The following is a 22,666-nucleotide window of genomic DNA, read 5'->3' as shown; positions in this document are numbered from 1 at the left end:
ATGCTGGTAGCTTTGACAACACTGTCCAACCATCTCGTCCTCTGTCGTCCCCTTCTCCTTGTGCCCTCCATCTTTCCCAACATCAGGGTCTTTTCCAGGGATTCTTCTCGTCTCATGAGGTGGCCAAAGTATTGGAGCCTCAGCTTCAGGATCTGTCCTTCCAGTGAGCACTCAGGGCTGATTTCCTACTGCCTTTACAGAGCTACAATTCCCAGAGTTCCCTGGGGTGAGGGATTGACTGTTGAACCTCTGTGAAAATTATAGCTCTGGGAGTGGAATAGGGATCTCCTAACATCTCTCAACAGCCTCTCCAAACTACAGAATTCTTTGAAGCCAAATTATCAATAATTTGCACTTTTCAAAATAATATGTAAACTGAAACACAACTATCTCTTACAATTCGCCCTTATCCAAATTGTTCTGTGCAGTTCCTCAGTCAAACGGTGTTTAGAAAAATGCATCTATTAGAGGAAAATGTGTGTAAAAATTAATCGGTTACTGAAAGTAACAAACAACATGCATTATACCGGTGGAAACTGCTTGTAAAAAATGTGCATTAGTCAAAACTTCATGTAAAATGTTTTTATTAGGAGAAATTTGCACTAAAGTGCTGATGAATATTCATGTTTGTTTGTTTTTTTTAAAAAAAATTGCAGATAGCTGCAAAACATCTGAACTGAAGATGTAAATAATGATAAACTGAGAGAAATGAAACTGACAGATCCTTCCAATCCTAGTTTCACATAAAGCAAAGCCTGGAACAACCTCAGTCCCACTCATTCCCATTAAAAAGTAGGCATCATTAATTGGTTCAGATGATTATAACCGCAAACTGTAACAGAAATGGAAGAGATGAGTTATAACAACAAGTAGAACAACATTTTGTTTCGGGGGGGGGGGGGGTCCCCCAGCTAAATTGTGTGGTACAAAACTATTGGGATGAAACAAGGCATCTCTTAATTCAATTATTTCCCTGCTACAGTCTGTGACCTCTGTGGCACTATAACAAGCCCAATCTTTGTTTTCAGTGAGATAAGTAGGAAAAGAGTGCTAAGATGGACGAGGATAAAAGATTAACACGAGATGGGGAGGATGGGATGAGATGGGGAGGCAGGTGTGTGCCTGTCTTGGCAAGGAATCTCATTATCCAATCACAACCATGGCTGCTTGGGGGCAACGTTGTTGTAGCCAAGGCCCTAAAAATGTTATTAAATGTGTGTAAAGTGCTTCTCCATATGTAATTGCTTCTGGGCAACATATTGCGATGGGGATGCTGGCGTGTTCTGTGAAGCGGGGGCCCTCCTTGCCTTTTGTACAGATTCCCAGTCAAATGGGCTTCCTTAATAGGTCACAGAGGGCTGGCTGATAATCCTGGAGCTAAGAACACAGGTAGGTACCTTACCTGCCAGTTACAGAACGGTGCTGCAGTTGCAAGGTGCCCAGTGGAAAAGAGAGCAGGTGGGTTGTTGGAAATGGATGACCTGAGGCAGCCTTGGGGAGCAGGGAGGGCAGATTGTGGCTTGTGGGGGGCAGGCGCTGCCGCTTTGAAGACTAGCGCAAGCTATCTGTGTCTATGCTTTCTCCCTCCTCCTTAAAGTTGTATAGTTCTAAATAGACCTTTCCCAAACCCTGTAAGGGGCTGAGATTCAGCAGCTTTGAGAATGAAAATAGTCTTCCAAGCGACCGACTGTTGAAATCAATCTGTGGGGTTTTTCCTTTTTCTTTTTTGAAAAGTGAAATAATTATTCATTTTAAAAGGAGACCCTTCCCACCCCACAGTGACTCAGCTCTTTTAATAAGCTCCATTGACCTTCAATTAAGGTCCAGACGTGTAAAAGTTGTCTAACTTTAATAGTCTTTAGGGGGGAAAATGAGTTGTCGTGTAGTCGCTTGATTATGAAAATGTCAAGGGTATTTGCTTTAATAAAAAAAAAAATCACACTGGCTGCTTTAGAGAGATAATGAAATAGTTGTGGCGGGGGGGAGAGGTTAAAGGGAAACCTAATACAGTTGTGCTGTGTGTGTGGGTGTGCGCGCGTGCGTGTGCACATGTGCATGAGGGTCCTAAACGTACCGCCCCACTGTTCCTAACTCCTATGTTTTATTGCACCCTTCCCCAGATAGCTGTCAAGCGTCCCTTATTTGGCGGGACAGTCCCTTATCCTAGCGCCATGTCCCACTGCTGTCCCTTATTGATGATGCCCCTTAAATAAGCTACTGAAGGTAATGGGGCCCTTTCTATGTCCAGTTGTCCTTTGTCAACAACAAATTGTTGCTGTTTTTGTGTGTTGAATATATGCTATATGGTAATTTATGGACCTAATAGATATCTAAAGCCATTTGCACGCAACAAAATATGTATTTTATCAAAGTAATTGTTGATCCCTTATTTTGGCTGCTGATCCCTTATTTTTGAGGCTGCTGGTCCCTTGTTTTCAAATCTGTAAGTTGACAGCTATGTTTATAGGTGGTCTCTGACACAGACAACATCTGTGGACTACAACGCCTATCATCCCTGACCATTGGACGTCCTGACTGGAGCTGATGGGAGTTGTAGGTCATAGCATGAGACTCTTCATCTTGGGGTGGTTGGGTTCAAGCCCCACACTGGACAAAATAAATTCTTGCATTGCACTGGATATGAATTAGAGGAACCTTATGGTCCCTTCCAATTCTGCACATCTATGATTATATAATTCATTCCTGGGGACATTCCTCATAACATATTAACATCTGGAGAGCACTGCTGGAAGGTTGCTTTATTGTACCTCTGACCCATGTCCTTGCTCACCTCTAAAATATTTAGAATCCCTAAGCCCACCCTTTCCTAACTTTATAATGCTCCCTTTTGAGATGTGATCCAGGTTCTCCTCCATTCATCTCACTAGTGGGGCTCGACCAGTCCCTCCTGAGAACCAGAATCTGGTGTTGGGGTTTGAGTGTGGCTGTGGAAGGAGGATTCAAAGGAAGGGTCTTAGTTTGAAGGTGAGCAGCTTTGTTTTGTCAGGAGATGATACTTCCCATTGGTGGAAGTAGGGGCAAGGACTTGCACAATAAGACATTCTCCTCCTTTCCTCCCACATGCATCCTAAAATTGGTGTGGGGTGAGAGGAGAAGCCCCAGAACACAGCATGGGTAAAAGAGAAGGGGGATCATTACATATGGCAAGCTGAATACGCAATCTCATGTGACCAGTTGTTGCTGAGACAATGTCATGGCGGCAGGTTTTCAGTGGTTAAGAGACTTGGGCATTTGGCCATAGATTGACAGTAAGAGTTAATTAAACAATTTTTCTCTGGCTTTTGTTGTTGTTGTTGTTGTTTGGGGTGGGGAGAGGAAACCATGACCTTTTTTTGGAGGGTACTTTCCCCAAAGCCCCCGAGAAAAGATAGAATTTGCTTCTCTTTCTTTAGACAGCTGTTCTAATTGCAAGGATTTCTTCTGAACATAAATTAATCATTGGGGCTTTTGTTGCTGTACAGCCAAAGAAAAAAATGTAGCTCTTTTGCAGATGACTTGGTATTAACACTTCAGGAACCAGTCTCCAGCACTAAAAGAGTGTTAGAATTAATTTCTGATTTTGGTCGGGTGGCGGGGTTTAAGTTAAATAAGCAAAAAACCAAGGTTTTAGCAAAAAATTTGACAGTTACAGAAACAGATGAGTTCTCTAAAGAAACGGAGTTGAATGTGGTTAAAAAAGTAAAATACCTAGGGGTGTACTTGACCTCCAAAAATTTGAATTTGTTTAAAGATAATTATGAGAAATGCTGGTCAGAAATCAAAAGAGACTTGGATATATGGTCAAGACTGAAACTTTCCTTGTTAGGCCGAATAGCTGCTGTAAAGATGAATGTATTGCCGAAAATGTTATTTTTGTTTCAGGCCCTACAGATCGTGGACAAGGTGGAATGTTTTGGAAAGTGGCAGAAGGATATTTCTAAGTTTGTTTGGCAGGGCAAAAAGCCCCGAATAAAGTTTAAAATATTAACTGATGCGAAAGAAAGAGGGGGATTTGCCCTGCCAGACTTGAGGCTATATTATGAATCTGCAGCCTTCTGCTGGTTGAAAGATTGGATTTTATTGGAGAACACTGATGTCCTGGATCTGGAAGGGTTTGACAATGCGTTTGGGTGGCATGCATATTTGTGGTATGACAAGGTTAAAGTGCACAAATTGTTTAAAAACCATATTGTCAGAAGAGCAATTTGGAGGGTCTGGATAAAATACAAAGACTTATTGGAGAGTAAAACTCCGAGGTGGCTCTCACCGGTGGAGGCCAAGGCTCGTAAGAGACCCAACATGGAGGCCCATTGGCCTAAATACTGGGAAATAATTGAAAAAACTGGAGACAATTGGAGGTTGCTAAGTTTGGAGAAATTGAAAACTAAGGTACGAGATTGGTTGCACTATGCGCAAATTCAAGAGGTATTTAAAATAGATAAAAAAGTTGGATTCCAGGTGGAAAAATCGAAACTAGAGACTGAATTGTTAGAGCCAAAAAGTAAACTACTTTCGAGAATGTATAACTTGCTGCTTAAGTGGAATACACAGGATGAGACAGTCAAATCCGCTATGATAAAATGGGCTCAGGATGTGGGGCATAACATTATGTTTGCAGACTGGGAAAGGTTATGGAACACCGGTTTGAAATTCACGGCATGTACTGCCTTGAAGGAAAATATTATGAAAATGGTATACCGGTGGTACATGACCCCAGTCAAGTTAGCCAAGATATATCATCTGTCTGACAACAAATGTTGGAAATGTGGAGAGGCGGAAGGGACATTCTTTCATCTCTGGTGGACTTGCCCGAAAGTGAAGGCCTTTTGGGAGATGATTCATAATGAACTAAAAAAGGTACTTAGATTTACCTTACCTAAGAAACCGGAGGCCTTTCTTTTGGGCATTGTAGACCAGAGAGTACTTAAGAAAGATAGAATTTTCTTTATGTATGCTACCACGGCAGCTAGGATCTTGATTGCAAGGCATTGGAAGACACAAGATCTACCCACGCTGGAGGAATGGCAATCGCAGTTGATGGACTATATGGAACTGGCTGAAATGACTGGCAGAATCCGAGACGCGGGAGAAGAAACAACTGAGGAGGATTGGGAAAAGTTTAAGGACTATTTGAAAAAACACTATAAGTTGTATGAATGTTAAAAAAAAAATGCACCTTTCAGGAAATTCTGGCTTCAGCAAATGTAAGTTATTGGAATGAAAATTAAGACACAAGAATTCAGAGGTAAAATAATGAAATAACTTTATTGTGTTTAATATAAAACATATAAGAATTGAGTGACAGTAAAAATGAAAATAGGGAACATGATAAAATGGAAGTTACAATAAGTTTTGAAATAAGTTAACAAATTGCTGATGCCTTATAAGACAGAGAACGCAGGGTTCGGAGGATGTGAGGAAGTCCTATAGGTTAGATGGAAAAAGAATATGGAAATTTGTTATTTATATCTCTCTTTCATATAACCATTCTTTATTCTTTTTTCTGTATTTCTGTATCTTTAAAAAAGCAATAAAAAAATGTATAAAAAGAAAAAAAGAAAAAAATGTAGCTCTTAATAGCATCTTTCGGGAAAAAAAGTAAGGAGGAGGAGAGGGGTGGAAGATTTTAATCCCCCCCTTGCACCCCAAGTAACACGCTGAATAAAGAACAATGCTACATCAGAACGTCTTGTAGTACACGACGTACATTACAATTAGCAATGTATCACAGAGCAACAGTCACTGTGATTAACAAGTGCCTTTTCTGTCTTCGCTGACATGGAGAGCATCTACAAGAACTCTGGGAAATGTCCTTTTGTTCCAAGGTGTCATCTACACATATGGGTTTAGAAATGAGGAGCACCATCCTCTCCTCTGTTCACACACACGAAGGGCAGGTGCCTCCATCTGCAAGGAGATGGAGACCTGGTGTGCAGGCCTTCTGTGCCCACAGGGAGTTATATCCCCAATAATCACTCCGGTATGGACCTGGAGGAGACATCATTGAGAAGTTCATGTGCTCCAGGGGACATGGTAAAAGGTAAAGGGACCCCTGATCATTAGGTCCAGTCGTGGCCAAGTCTGGGGTTGCGTGCTCATCTCACTCTATAGGCCGAGGGAGCCAGCATACAACTTCCAGGTCATGTGGCCAGCATGACTAAGCCGCTTCTGGTGAACCAGAGCAGCACACGGAAACACCGTTTATTTTCCCGCTGGAGCGGTACCTATTTATCTACTTGCACTTTGACGTGCTTTCGAACTGCTAGGTTGGCAGGAGCAGGGACAGAGCAATGGGAGCTTACCCCGTTGCAGGGATTCGAACTGCCAACCTTCTGATCAGCAAACCCAAGAGGCTCAGTGGTTTAGATGACAAAGCCATATCCCCACACCCTTATCTTTTTTAGATGGGCCTACCACGTTCCCTAGGGACACGGGTGGCGCTGTGGGTTAAACCACAGAGCCTAGGACTTGCCGATCAGAAGGTCAGCGGTTCGAATCCCTGCGACGGGGTAAGCTCCCATTGCTCTGTCCCTGCTCCTGCCAACCTAGCAGTTCGAAAGCACACCAGTGCAAGTAGATAAATAGGTATTGCTGTGGCAGGAAGGTAAACAGTGTTTCCTTGCACTCTGGTTTCTGTCATGATGTCCTGTTGCACCAGAAGTGGTTTAGTCACGCTGGCCACATGACCCAGAAAGCTGTCTGTGGACAAACGCCGGCTCCCTCAGCCTGGAAGCGAGATGAGCGCCGCAACCCCTTAGTCGCCTTTGACTGGCCTTAACTGTCCAGGGGTCCTTTAACTTTACCTTCACCTCTGTACTGTTCAGGCACCCAGTCGCATGAGTCCCAGCTGAGCCAGGTTTTGGTCTCCCTTGCAGTTGGAATCTGAGCTAGGGTGGGCACGTAGGACCCAACTCCTAGGGGCTGAGGTCCCTTTGCCCTCCCATAAAATATTTGAGGGAGCTGGCATACCCGCCAACATTTTGTGAGAAAAATTCAGGGCACCCTGGACCATCCCTCATCTCCGGTGCTAATCCCCTCTCTGCCTTCCTCGCCCACCCACCTGCTCACCCCCTCCTTCCCTGCCCTCTCTTACTTTTGCTGTCTTCTGCATGGCCTGGATTGGTATCAGAAGCTGGGCCAACTTCTGTAAATTTGGGGTGTCCCTATTAAATCAGAACACTTGAGGGGGCTGGGCTGGGCTCCCCCAAAGTTGATGGACATTGCCATTCAAATTGTGTTTGTATGTGTGTGTCTCTTGTGATTGATTATGTGTCGTGAGGCTTGCCCCCATATATTTTTTAAGTTGACACCCCTGGAACCCTTTATTCTTCCCATTTTCCACCATGTGAACCCAGCGAGATCTAAGCTGAATGCTCCAAAACAGTCCTCATGAGCCATCTTTGTACAGTGGTACCTCAGTTCTCGAACAAAATCCGTTCCAGAAGCCCGTTCAGCTTCCAAAATGGTCGAAAACTGAGACACGGTTTCCCATTGGTTGCAAGAGCTTCTTGCACTCAGCGGAACACATTCAGATTCCGAAAAATGTTCAAAAATGGAAGCGCTTACTTCTGGGTTTTCAGTGTTTGAAAGCCAAAACGTACAACAACGGAGGCATTCGGGAACCGAGGTTCCACTGTATTTCTATACAAATAATTTAGAAACATTTACCACTTCAGAACCTAAGCTTTATTGCCTTTTACTAACCAGCTTCATATAACCAACATTCTTAAGTCTAAGTAAAGCAAGGAGGAGTTAATGTCATAGAATAAGCTAGGTCACTCTCCCTGACCTTGGGAAGAAGGTACTCAAACCTACTGCTGTACCTCATTCTACCTGTTCCAAGCTCAGGTAACATGAATCTAAGAAGCATCTCTTGAGTTCCGATACCAATAATATAGGAACTTTCACTACTGTAACTAAGCCAAGTTTTACTACCTGTGCAACCTTTTCTTAATGCTGTATGGAAAAGCACATGAATTGCGCCTTTGAAGGGTTTGTAAGTAAACCATTTTAAACTTACCAAATGTGTAGTCTCTTTCTATACGAAAGGAAGACGGAAACTTCGGAAGCAACTTAGAAGCAACTTATTTTAACTGTCTAGCAGCCTATTTTTCCACACTTTATTTTTCTGCATATTTTATGATTTTAAATCTCTGCTGGGGCTCTCTCACCAAAAGAGTGCTTGCCCCAAACCTGGATCTGAGGCATCAAAGGAATCCCCCTTTAATTTACTTATTTTTCCTTTAAACAAAAACAAAAAACAACACAAATTGATGCTCCAACAATAGCACTGATTTTCATAGTACAGGATTATACCCTCAATATCCAGAAGCAACAACGATTTGCAGCCTCACCTTAGCCAACAGAAGCAGCCAGGCTAAGGCTGTGTTGTTGTGACATAATGATAGCCTATAAAGCAATGCTTAGAAGCAATAACCGTATCTTTTCTTCTGTCACTGTATCTCTGAATTCAGTTTCCTGAGCAGCTTACCTCATTACAGTCAGGGCAGCTCTAAGCAGAGATAAACTAACCGAAGATAAAGCTGATGTAGTTTTGCCGACTCAAAAATATCTAGTGGAAATAAAAATGCTAAATTTAGGATATGCCTCCACCAGCAATTTTCAGATAGTACAGTGCTAGCCGTATGCAATGGTTCTACGTATGAGTTGTTACTACCAGTATTATTGTTTCAATCTATCTGTTGCTTACTGCATAAGGAGTCCTCAAGCAAATTTCATAATGCACAGAGCATAATGCTAGACTGTTGACGGGAAGTGGCCGCCGAGATCGTATAACACCAGTCCTGAAAGACCTACATTGGTTCCCAGTACGTTTCCAAGCACAATTCAAAGTGTTGGTGCTGACCTTTAAAGCCCTAAATGGCTTCGGCCCAGTATACCTGAAGGAGCGTCTCCACCCCCAACATTCAGCCTGGACACTGAGGTCCAGCTCCGAAGGCCTTCTGGAGGTTCCCTCACTGAGAGATGTAAGGTTTCAGGCAATCAGGCAGAGGGCCTTCTCGGTAGTGGTGCCTGTTAGTTTCTGTTTGTGCCACTGTACAGTTGCGATGTTTACTGGTTTCCTGTTCCTTTGTTTGTTTCAGTTGCTCTCTGCTTTCACAGAGAGAAGATGTTTCTTTTCTGTCTGTGTAAATAGAAATAAAACCTAGCCATGTAGCTCATACTATCTCGTCCTTCCGCATGCTGCTGCATACTCTGCGTAATGGGGGAACGTGCTTGGAGCCTTATCAAAGGCTCAGGTCATTAATCATTGTCGGAGGAGATTTGGAAGGCTCGATCGGAGGAGTCGTTCGGTCGAACGCAAGTCCGACAGTGCCCACCCTGTGGAATGCCCTCCCATCAGATGTCAAGGGAATAAACAACTATCTGACTTTTAGAAGACATCTGACGGCATCTGTTTAGGGAAGTTTTTAATGTTTGATGTTTTAGCGTGTTTTTAATATTCTGTTGGAAGCTGCCCAGAGTGGCTGGGGAAACCCAGCCAGGTGGGCAGGGAATAATAATAATAATAATAATAATAATTCTATAAAATCAGAAAAAATGATAAAATCCATGGGAAAAACCTATAAAACTTACCCAACTGAACAGCAGTGTAAACATGCCAGCAAATCATAGAATTGTACAGTTAGGAGATGCACCAAGGGAGATCTAGTCCAACTTTCTGCAATGCAGGAATTACAGATAAAGAATCTTTGACAGATGACCACCCAACATCTGTTTAAAAACCTCTGATGAAGGAGAGACTACCACTTTCCAAGGTATCCATTCCACTGTAGAACAGTACTTAGCATCAGAAAGTTCTTCCTAATGTTTAGCTGGAATCTCCTTTCTTGTAATTTGAATCCATTTGTGTGGGTCCTACTCTCCAGAGCCGCAGAAAATAAGCTTGCTCTGTCTTCCATGTGACAGCCCTTCAGATATTTGAAGGTGGCTATCATATGACTTCTCAGTCTCTTCTCCAGGTTAAACATATTCAGCTCCTTCAACCGTTCCTCACAATATTTGGATTCCAGAGCTTTTATCAACTTCTTCATCCTCCTCTGCATCTGTTTCAGCTTGTCAATATCCTTTTCTGTCAAATACCTGGGAGAAGATAAGTTTTTTACCTGACAGTGCAAGGATGCTAATGATGGTGCCTGGCAGACCTCACTGGGAAGGTAGGAAACCCCCAATTTAAAATCTCCCATAAAACCTGAGAGGCTGTGTTGTAACAGTAACTTAGAGGTGTTCCCTGGGCATCACCAAAACAGACACAGCTCCCTAGGAAAGAAACTGTTATTTTTATATTAAAAGTGCAACTGAGTTCAGAACCTCCAGGCATCTTAAGAACAGAAGCACCATCACCACCACCATCTCAAAGGCACGTTTTCCCACACTGCTCCTGGAGGCATCTGCACCCTTCTCCAAATATGATCTCCCTACTCAGCCCAATTTTTGAATTATGGTGCTGGAGGAGACTCTTGAGAGTCCCATGGACTACAAGAAGATCCAACCTATCCATTCTTAAGGAAATCAGCCCTGAGTGCTCACTGGAAGGACAGATCATGAAGCTGAGGCTCCAATACTTTGGCCACCTCAGGAGAAGAGAAGACTCCCTGGAAAAGACCCTGATGTTGGGAAAGATGGAGGGCACAAGGAGAAGGGGACGACAGAGGACGAGATGGTTGGATAGTGTTCTCGAAGCTACCAGCATGAGTTTGACCAAACTGCAGGAAGCAGTGGAAGACAGGAGTGCCTGGCTTGCTCTGGTCCATGGGGTCATGAAGAGTCGGACATGACTAAACGACTAAACAACAACGCTCAGCCCAATGCTGTTTCCATGCTCTTTATCATAGACTTGCCCAAGGCCACCCTACAGGTTTCATGGGTGAACCAGGGCTTTGAAGTCACATCTTCTCTGTCCACATCCTCTTTCAAGAGTTATTCAATTTATACAGAATGAAAACTCTTAAGAATTCTCATTTATTACAGCTAGGGTATCTCACCCGTAGTCCTCCGGATTTTGCTGGACATCAGCTCCCAGCGGTCCTTTCGATCAACAATACCAGCTAAGGCTGATGGGAGTTGGACGCCACCAATGACTGGAGGGTCAGCCACCTTCCATTACACCATTTCCAAAGAAAATGCTTTGATTGAAAAATGAACAAAACTACTAAGGATTTTCCACTTTGCAGCCTTTCTGTTCACTCCAAATGTATCGTGCCTCTGTCATATTAAATTCTACAGAGTGCAATTATCGGTCTGTGAGCTGTCTCTCTTCCACTGCAAATGGACCCAGTTGATATTAGTTGGGTACAATCAGTTCATGACTGTCTGAGCAGAGATGAAGGGTAATGCCAGTGGATAGGAGATTCGTCAACATCAGGGGATGAATTGCCTCTGGGTGTGTGTGTGTGTGAGAGAGAGAGAGAGAGAGAGAGAGAGAGAGAGAGAGAGAGAGACCACAGATCTAACACCTCAGATAAAACTCATATATCACTTCACATCACTTCTCACAATGTGAGCCTAGTTTCCTTTTCTAGCTGCCAATCATCAAATGCACTGTAATCTACCAGAGAGACCAAGTGATGCATGCATGTTAAACCAGCACGCAAGTCATCATGAGAGGCTGAGAGAGAATTGAAGCTTAGGAGGGTATGTAGACAGAATCCATAATAACTTCTGAGTCCAGAGGAAATAAAATGTTCTAGTTTGAAATCTGGGTAAATATCTAGTACAGACATCAAACTGAACAGGAGCTGCAATATGTGTATGTTGGGCTGAATGGAGAATGTACACAAATTATTATTATTATTATTATTATTATTATTATTATTAATTGAATTTATATACCACCCTATACCCAGTGGTCTCAGGGCAGATTCACAGAATAAAATCAAAATATAAAACCACAAAATACATAATCAAAATAAAAGCAACAACCCAATAACGCCCCCCCCCCCAATACCAGCTATTTTGTACATTATGGGGAACATGCGCAAATGAACATCTTAAGCAGGATTTTTCATACTGAATGGTCAATGTGCTTAATCTCCAAGTGATACTGGAGAATGTGAGAATTTCACACACTGGTAAATGTACATAATATCTCTTCAAGGGAATATTCTTCAAGGGAACTATATGCTTAGTGACCTAGTGAAGGGTGAAATACTCTATTTATGCCACCAGATTGTGCACAGTTGACAGCATCATTTGGAGTCTATGCACATTGATCAGGCAATACACCCCCCCCCCGTTTATTCTCTTTATTTGGGAATGGGAAGAAATAGGATTTACTTGTCCTTGACCATATGTATGGACAGATGCATATTATATGTAAATGTGTATGTATATATATATATGGACTTTAAGTGGCCATTCTGCATGGACTGCTGTCTATCATATGAGGAAGCATGTCAGGGTTTAAAATAAATTCAGATTAAAAAAATATGTTGGTGAAAAACATGAATGATAAGTCGAAAAATATGTTAGAAAAAATGTCTGGTTTGCAAATATGTAAAAAAGCTAGATATTTGAGAATCTGGCTGACAGTAAGAAATCTGAACTTATATGTTAAACTGTGGAAAGAGATCAAGAAAGAGTTGGAGATTTGGGAGAGAATGAAGCTCTCCTTGCTTGACAGAATCTCAGCTATTATAATGAATCTATTGCTCAGGATGCTGTTTTTATTTCAATCAAGTCCAGTTGAAAATAATTTAGGCTGCTTCAAAAAATGGAAGAAAGATATTTCTAAATTTATCTCGTGGGGGGGGGGGGAGCCAAGAATCAAACATAAAATTATGATAGACATAAAAGAAAGAGGAGGCTTTGCCCTGTCAGACCTGCAAATGTATTATGAGGCAGCCTGTTTGTGTTGGTTAACAGAATGGATTACATTGGATAATGCAGACATCCTGGACTTAGAAGGTCATGACTTAAAATTTGGCTGGCATGCATGTCTTTGGTATGGGAAGGTGAAAATTTATAAAAGTTTTATGAACTGTATTCTTAGGAAGAATCTGTATAGAGTTTGGGAGAAATATAAAAATCTTCTGGAAGGGAAGAAGGCTATTTCTATTAAGAGAGTTAATTTGAATAGACAGTGGGCAACCTACAGGGAATTGCTGTACTTTACAGGGTGGAGTGGGGGGACTCAAACTGAGGTCAATGGAAAATGTAAGGAGCCATGTTCCAGACTGGTTACAATACCATCAGTTACATGAAATGTTTAAATTTAGATAGGAAAAAAATGATTTTCTGGATCAAAGCTCACAATTCGAAAAAGAACTTTTACAAAACAAAGAGAAACTTTTGTCTAAAATGTATAATTTGTTATTAGAGTGGGAAACAAAGGACAAGCTTGTTAAAGCCTCAATGACAAACTGGGCAATAGAAATAGGTCACAATATAGATTTTAAGTTCTGGGAAAAACTCTAGAAAAGTGACTTGAAGTTCACAGCATGTTATTCTTTGAAGGAGAACTACTTGAAAATGATTTACAGATGGTATTTAACTCCAAGTAGGCTTACTAAGATGTATAAGACTGAACCAGTTAAGTGCTGGAGATGCAAAGAGGTAGAGGGAACGTTCTTTCATATGGTGGCCTTGTAAAAGGGTAAAAGAGATTTGTGTAGGGTTTACTCCTTAGCTTTTTCTTTCCCTGAAGATGTCCGGCAAGATTTTTCCTCCAGGTTTACTCCCGAAGCCACAGTAACAACAGCATGAATTGGATTTAGAGTTAATTGAGCAGATGTCCACTTTTGGAAAGGGTTGGTTTCTCCTTCCTTCTAGTACCCACTGAATATCTGGAGGACATGGAAGATGTGCCAGAATAACTTGGAAGGGGCCAATGAAGATGCTTGATGATTTTACTTGGTTCAGATTGTTAAGTAAACTGACCTGATTTGCACTTTCCTGACCAATGCTCAGCTTGGAAAGCAGCTCTTATTCAGTTTTCACCCTTCTCTGAATTTTTCAATGCTTTAGAACAGGGGTGGCCAACTCCCGAGAGACAGCAATCTACTTTCAGTATTAAAATCTGGCAATGATCTACCCCAGGTTTTTTTGGGTTCAGGTCAAAGTTGTTGAGTTTTTTTTAGGGAGGAGTAAAGTCCCATTTTTGGGAGGGGTTCAGGTCAGAGTTGTTGAGCCTTTTTTACGGAGGAGGAAAGCCCCGTTTTATACAAATACTTTCTTAGCAGGAAAATTCAATTTTTTTGGGGGGGGGGGGTTAAAGGCAAGGGTCAAAGGGAAAAAGTCACTCACAGTAATAACGCTTTGAATGAAAACAGCCACAAAGAGAAAGCTCAGTTTTCCCTTCCACTGATCAGAGAACAATGGAGGGCGGGGTTAGGGGTGGGGCAGGAGTCATTTTCAAGGACACTGAGGTAAGGTAGCCAGAGATCAACCCACGATCTACCAAAACCTCACAGGGATCTACCAGTAGATCACATTGACCTGTTGGACATCCCTGCTGTAGAAGACAGCAAAATGCATATAAAATGTGCATTTTAGGGTAAAAGGCACCAAAAATGCATTAAAAGTATACAGAAATGCTGAACAAAACATATGCAATGCATTTTTAAAATAAATAAATCACAGATTGATGTGGATGAAAGGTAGAACAGATTTAGAAATGGGCATGTGCAAAACTGTCATGCGTTGGAAATAAAGTTACCTGTTGATTGGCAGGAGGGTCCATGTGGGGGAAATCAGCAACTTTTACCTTATTCTGTCTCCTTCTGTTTTCAAAAGGCTTCTCTGAATCCAAGCTCCTTCTTTGTAAAGGGACTCCTTTTTTAAAAATAAAGTAACTGGATTCAGCTCCTCATGCACAAGGGCAACATTGTACTCACCCACAAAGGTTCTTCTTAGTGTCTCGGTTCCTCCTCACATTGCCTTTTCGTCACACTTTTTCCTTAGGGGCTACCAAAGATATGGGGAAGATGCTGGGTGGAGAAGAAGAGAAGGATCCTGATGCTGCCAAGAAGGAGGAAGAACGACAGGAAGCCCTTCGGCAGCAGGAAGAAGAGAGGAAAGCTAAATATGCCAAGATGGAGGCTGAAAGGGAAAATGTGAGGCAAGGGATTCGGGATAAGGTAAGACGCACCATCAGACTGATCAGAGTCCAGCTGGGGCATAAGCAAACATTCAGAAACCGAAGCGCAGCTTCTGATTGGCTGCAGGAAGCTCCTGCAGCCAATTGGAAGTTGCAGAAGGTTTTAATAACAGTGAAATATTTCACCAAGGCATTCCAATCACGGTGGCTGGATTGTAATTTTTTGGCCAAAAACGGGATTCACATGGTTTCAGTTGCTTGGAGTGTCTCTCTCGCTAATTATTTGAATGTGGGGTTCTTTATGTGTGAAAGACACATTTTAAATTCATATGAGCATTTTGGCTAATGTATGTTTTGCATTCTCAATATAAACCGATTTTGGGGTGGAAATCACCAAAAGCCTTGTGTGAGAAGGCCCAAAATGCTATTTCTCATTTCCTCCCTCCATCCTTTTCTGGATTCAAAGCTCTACTTAGAGCCTCTTTGATGGGTGTATGATTTATTTATCGTTGTTTGCTTTTGATATGGTTTTCTAGGGAGTGTCAGCTTTCTGAGTTGTACTTCTAATGTGTGGAAGGTCTTTGAAGAGGGAAGCTTTGTACCACATACGCATATCCAAATATATTGCAGGTATTAAAAAAATATTTTAGCAGGCATTCCAGAATTCCCAAGACTCCAGTTATCACCACATATCTCTAATTTCACTTTTAGTCTCATTCATGCCAGCTATGTAGCATCTGGAGAAAAAATTAAGTTCCAATACATAGAATCACCAGAGGTTACAGTACAGCAAACTGTAGATTGCTGTAGGTTTACTAATTTTGTAATTGTGTGCTACATAATGCATAATTCACTGCGTACAGCACAGGGCTCCTGTTGACTGAAAGTTAAGATAGAGCTATTTTGTATGGACCCAGAACAGGGACTTCTCTGTAGTGACCACGCACACACTCACCCAATGTAGGTCTCCCTCCTTCTGGATGAAAGGCACCTGCCCAGTCTGAAGTTTTTGATGTTGTAATACATCAATAACTACTTCACTACCTGAATCACATGGGAGACTGGAGAGGAATCAGAACAAAACAGGTTTGGGGGCATTTTAGCAAAATTCCCTAGTTTCAGCGGGCTGGATTCAACTTAAAAGTTGTGCTTGAAGGAGGCTGTGTGATGAGTCCAACTTTTGCTCTGTCCTTCCCCTGAGCCACAAATCAGGTTTGAGAGGTTAGGAGAATCCCCAAAACAGCACATGTGTAGGGTAGGAGAGGGAACATCATTCTATCTGGCTATATTTTACAAACATATTGCTGGAAGGGGGAGTGGGGTAGGCCGATATCGCTGAAAGCCCCCCAAAAACTGGCTCAAAAGAGAAAAAAACTTGTTATGTGAAATTCAGGTTCGAAGATGTTCTTTTCCTGCTGGGTAATGTAGTACATTCCGCATCTGAGATTTCCCGCCACTGCCATAGCTGTCTGCAGGCAGAAGAATATTCTGGGCTTCTCTGAAGGTCAGGGGCCTCAAACAGAGATAATACTTTTCCCTCCCCATTAATCATGTTCTGTAATTCTGAAGATAAAGTTTACATCCCAGGTGACTGCCGTGTCCTCTCCAGCAGACTTTAATGACATCTTCCCTTTTAATTATTGATAACTCCCCAACGATGTGAATTTCAACTAGCACCAAGGATTAATGGGTTTCATAAATAACGTGTCTTAACTTATACGACTATTAAACGCTATTGGTAATTTTAAATATAGAGGGTTTTTGTTTTGTTTTGAAGGAGGGAGGCACGCAAAGTGCCCCCCAAACTTATTTCAAATGCTTATATTGCTATTTCGGATCATTATGGATATTTAGCTGCATAAATAAATAAACAAACGGCAATGTTCTGTACTGTAATAAACACCTTTCATTTGCAATATTGGATATTGCCTGCATTTTAATCTAGTTACCATAAATTCATTTTAAAAGAATCAGAGGATAATTGCGGACCGTACCCCCCAGAGCAAAACAAATATCAAACAGCTCATATGCTTAGCAATTCTCTTTCAACAGTGCCCTTTTCATTATTATTATTATATTTTTAGCACCATCTCAGAGCAAGTGATAGGAATGCCTAATACACTTCGGTTCGGCACCTGGCTTGGGTCACCAATCCTAAACCAAGCTGCTGTGACCCCCAGTCCCCTGGAGTGCAGTAAGACCAGTATTAGCACCTGGAACAGCTGGGGGGATGGAGAAGACTATCATTGCCAGTCTTCAATGTTTCCCTTTTACAGACAGCCCCTCTGGATGGTATACAGTGCTATGGTCCTTTGGAGTGCAATAAGATTAGAACCTACAGGGACACGGGTGGCGCTGTGGGTTAAACCACAGAGCCTAGGACTTGCCAATCAGAAGGTTGGCGGTTCGAATCCCCGCAACGGGGTGAGCTCCCGTTGCTCGGTCCCTGCTCCCGCCCACCTAGCAGTTCGAAAGCACGTCAAAGTGCAAGTAGATAAATAGGTACCGCTCCGCCGGGAAGGTAAATGGTGTTTCCGTGTGCTGCTCTGGTCCGCCAGAAGCAGCTTAGTCATGCTGGCCACATGACCCGGAAGCTGTACACTGGCTCCCTCAGCCAATAAAGCGAGATGAGCGCTGCAACCCCAGAGTCGGTCACAACTGGACCTAATGGTCAGGGGTCCCTTTACCTTTACCTTTAAGATTAGAACCTGACATGTGACTTAGTTTTTTAATTTTTTTATTATTTTGGCCTGTTGTTTTTTATTTTGTTCTGTACTTGTTCTGTATTAGATTATTCTCTTGAAATATTGAATCATCCTCTTTGTTGTGTTGGCTTTATTATTATTTGAAACTGTTGGTAATCTGTGTAATAAACTGGGGGCTCACCTCCTTTGAATGTTATGTATTTTGATTAAAAAATTAGTGTTCATGGTGCAGTACTTCGCATACAACGACTTTGATCAACCAACCAATAGTTCTTCTTTCTCTAACTTTCTTCTCTTTTTTATTTTTCTTTTGGATTGGGTTTCTCATGTGATCTTTGTTTTTTGGTGGTTAGTAGTATTAACTAGGTGTGTATCTTTACATATATTGGTGATAAATGAAGATATGTACAGGGAGGTGGGAGAATTCAACTCTCTAAGACAAAACTGTGACTGAGGGCTACATAGATATATTTATAATTTTGTGTTTTATGAGGATCATATGAGGATTATTATTAATGTACCTTCCTTTCTTTTTCTCTTTAGCTTTTTTCTGTTTGATATATAGTTCTGCGTTATTCTTTTTAGTTTAGTTTGAATCTTATTGTATATTAGGTTGAAAACATTTAATAAAATTGATTAAAACAACATCACCCAACCAATAGTCTGTTTAACAGCTTCTGGGCTTCTTCTGCAATGAGTTAAAATGGCCAGACTGTTATGTGTGGTAACAGTGTAATCATCATGCAAATGAACAGGATATATGAATAAACTCTTAATCAGGATTCACTATTCAGCCCTTCTGTGCTATAGAAGCTTATTCAGATGGCCACTGCTGGGAGTGGGCGGCACTCCATACTGATAAGATCTTGTTGTCGTTTAGTCGTGTCCGCCTCTTCGTGACCCCATGGACCAGAGCACTCCTGTCTTCCACTGCCTCCCGCAGTTTGGTCAAACTCATCCTGGTAGCTTCGAGAACACTGTCCCACCATCTCGTCCTCTGTCGTTCCCTTCTCCTTGTGCCCTCCATCTTTCCCAACATCAGGGTCTTTTCCAGGGAGTCTTCTCTTCTCATGAGGTGGCTAAAGTATTGGAGCCTCAGCTTCATGATCTGTCCTTCCAGTGAGCATTCAGGGCTGATTTCTTCAAGAATGGATAGGTTTGATCTTCTTGCAGTCCATGGGACTCTCAAGAGTCTCCTCCAGCACCATAATTCAAAAGCATCAATTCTTCGGCGATCAGCGATCACACCAGGCATGCCTGAAGCTGGAATGTTCTCCCCAGCTGGTGCCCACAGTATAGCTTTTCAGGAAACAGGTGAAGAGATCTAAATGCACTTAAATAGAGGTACACATTATTATCAAAAGGCCTGGGAGATCAAAAAACTCTTCACCTGTTGCCTGAAAAGCCATACTGTGGGCACCAGCTGGGGAGAATATTCCAGCTTCAGGCATGCCTGGTGTGATGCCTGGTGGGACTCGGGCTCGGACTCGGAACCAGAGGAGTCTCAGTCCACACCGGATCCTCTGCCTCAGGCGGCATCTGAACCGAGTCCGGGGCCTGATTCTGAAGAGCCCCAGTCTGCACAAGTTCCCCTGCAACAAGCACCAGCTGGGCCAAGTCAAGTCCTGAGCCTGCCTTGGCTCCAGATGCGGGGATGACCTCGTTGCCCTCTGCTGGGCAATCACGTACAGCTGCTCTACTACCAGTTGGGTCAGGAGAGGCTGAGGCAGCCTCTGGATCTAGTAACCCACCAACATCTCCCGAGCTGCAGAGACTCAGGTCTGAGAGAAGGAGAGACCTGAGTACTCGCAGGAGGAGTGCTCACCTTCGGAGAGGGAGGTGAGTCACTGGGGGATCAGGACCAGCTGTTACCCCGACAAAGATGAAAGGCTACCAGACCCTGCCCCAGGTTGCGGGAGCAACATTGCTGCTTGTTGGAATCTGCTTTAAACCCTGTGCCTGACCTAGCCTGATTTCCTGCCTTGGCCCTGTTGGGCTGACTTCTGGCGGAATCCTTGGATTCGGGACCGGACCTGGACTGCGTAGCTCGGGTTAACCCCTGGGCCCAGCACACCTGGAGGAAGTGGATAGTTTAGACCCAGTCTGATTTGAGGCTTATGCTTGGTACTGAAATGGATTTGGTCACTTTGATGACCTTTATTTTTATTTTATTTTATTTTTTTGGAAGAGGGGCAATCACCGGAGCCTGGGAGTGGTGGGGGAATACTAAGTGATTCCATTTAATGCAATTCACATCAATGTTCTTTCCCACTGGGTTTATTGGGATTTTGGCCAAGGCCAACCAAGTACCCTATTTTTCCATGTATAAGACTATATTTCCCCCCTATTTTTTTCAGATTTAAAATTGGGGGTTGTTTTACACATGGATATTGCATATGGGGTGTTTCTTTATATTTTAAGTTCCCCAAAATAGGGGTCGTGTTACACACGGGGTGTGTGTGTGTTATACACTGAAAAATACGGTAGTAGTAGTAGTAGTAGTAATTTATTTATACCCTGCCTATCTGGTTGGGTTTCTCCAGCCACTCTGGGTAGCTCCCAACAGAATATTTTTATTATTAATAGTAAAGTGATAAAATATCAATCATTAAAAACTTCCCTAAACAGGGCTGCCTTCAGATGTCTTCTAAAAGTCAAATAGTTGTTTATTTCCTTGACTTCTGATGGAAGGGTGTTCCACAGGGTGGGCACCACCACTGAGAAGTCCCTCTGCCTGGTTCCCTGTAGCTTCACTTCTCACAGTGAAGGAACCACCAGAAGGCCCTCAGTGCTTGATCTCAGTGCTCAGGCTGAATGATGGGGTGGAGACACACCTTTAGGTATACAGGGGTGAAGCTGTTTAGGGCTTTAAAGGTCAGCACCAACACTGACCCAGTGGAAAGTGACATTGACACAAACTAGGTGGCATTTGAAGGATGCCTGAAGGTCATACCAGGTACATGGAAGCAGAACAGCCTTCTAAATTGCTTGAAACTAGGGATGAAGATTTCCCTTTGAAATCCAGGGAGCTGTGGGTACCTAATTCCCTTAAAGACTAAAACTCAGCAAAGTGTCAAATCAATATATGTATCAAAGCCTCCTCTTGACTCCTAATGAGATCTGGGCAGCTTGGTCCCTCATGCTTCCTTAGCAAATCCCAGCTCTTCCAGAACGTCTAGTTCTGTTTGGTTCTTATTCTACCTAAACAAAGCTCCTATTTGCAAAGAGTACAAAAAAGCAAAGGGAAAAATTCACGAGAGATTAGAACGAAATTTCTAAGCTACATCTAACTGAGCAGAGCAGAACAGAACAGAACAGTGAAAACCCCAATGAGTCAAACCTTTCTGTGTCCTTGCAGCTAGCAGTGGAGGATAAATTTGATTCAGTTCACTTTTAAAGACAAGCTTCGCTAAGGTGCTTTTTCCGGAACAATATGTGAATCGAAACACAAGCATCCTTCGAAAATTCACATTTCTCCAAATTTTGCAATGCAGATCTCCAACCAAGTAATGTGTACAAATATATACTTGGTTGAAGTGCACATATCAAATAGAGGGAAAGCATTATAGAAAACAACATTCAAAATGTATTCTATTAGAGGAAGTTGCTTTGCAAAATGGTGTATATTGGGCAAAATTGCATGAAAATGAGCATATTATAAGAAATTAGCAATAAAGTGCTGGTGAATTTTCATGAGGACTTTAAAAAAACCAAACCAAACACAAACTGATGTGGAAATGTGGAGAACTGAAGACTGGGAAAAGGAGGAATTGGGAGAAACCAAAAATGACACATTTGTCAATCCCTATTTGCAGCTTCTTTTGAGGTTTTATTTGAGTGGCTGTGCTGTGTTGCTGAAAAGGTCCTTGCTTGAGCTGAGCAAAGATTGATAGCCCTGGTATAGCCACTGTCACTCAAGGCTTCCCATTTTATCGGAGGGACAGCCAGGTTTACATTAAATTTAAAAACACCTTCTTCTCCAATTCAGATATTCCAGGGACCCTTTTCTTCACTGACCACTCTGTCGAGAAATTCCTACATGCCCTGTCACAGAGCCTATGTGCATTGGTGGGAATTCCACAAGGATGTTCTTGTGACAGGCATTTTTAGATCCCCCATTATAGTGAATGGGGAGAACAAAGAGCTTTGCTTTGTAAGAACATCCTGGAACCAGAAACACAAATCAAAGCAGAGACAGCTCAGAACAACACAGAAGCAGGTTGATTTTTTTTCTTAATGCACAGATACACTGTTCTTGAGGTGGAATGAAGGTCATCATAGTTTAATAATAATAATAATAATAATAATAATAATAATAATAATAATTTATTATTTATACCCCGCCCATCTGGCTGGGCCTCCCCAACCACTCTGGGCGGCTTCCATAGAAACCAAAAATACAGTAAAATATCACACGTTAAAAACTTCCCTGAACTTCCATGTTCCCTAATACTTCCATGTTGCAGTGAGGCATGATCTCACCTGAGATTTAGGAATATATGAGCAATTAGGAACATAGGAAACTGCCTTACCCTGAGTCAGAACACTGATCCATCTAGCTCAATATTGTCTGCAGAGACTGGCATCAATTTTCCAGGGATGCAGGGAGCACTGTGGGTTAAACCACATAGCCTAGGGCTTGCCGATCAGAAGGTCGGTGGTTTGAATCCCCGTGACGGGGTGAGTTCCTGTTGTTCGGTCCCAGCTCTTACCCACCTAGCAGTTCGAAAGCATGTCAAGTGCAAGTAGATAAATAGGTACCCCTCCAGCGGGAAGGTAAACGGCATTTCCATGCGCTGCTCTGGTTCACCAGAAGCGGCTTAGTCATGCTGGCCACATGACCCAGAAGCTGTCTGCAGACAAACGCCGGCTCCCTCGGCCTATAGAGCAAGATGAGCGTCGC

At 42.5% G+C, this 22,666-nt stretch overlaps 1 protein-coding gene across 2 annotated transcripts in view; it reads left to right on the top strand.

The window, feature by feature from the left end:
- Positions 1-22,666, top strand: part of CPLX1 (complexin 1) — a 153,856-nt gene that overhangs the window by 82,244 nt on the left and 48,946 nt on the right. For both annotated transcript variants that reach the window (XM_083720011.1, XM_083720012.1), the window contains exon 3: positions 14,923-15,098. In XM_083720011.1, coding sequence (XP_083576137.1) covers positions 14,923-15,098 — 176 coding nt within the window. The remainder of the gene's footprint in view (positions 1-14,922; positions 15,099-22,666) is intronic.

This window comes from Podarcis gaigeae, assembly GCF_964106915.1.
Source record: "Podarcis gaigeae genome assembly, chromosome: 17".
NCBI lineage: Eukaryota > Metazoa > Chordata > Lepidosauria > Squamata > Lacertidae > Podarcis > Podarcis gaigeae.
This window is presented reverse-complemented; position numbering and strand designations above follow the sequence as displayed.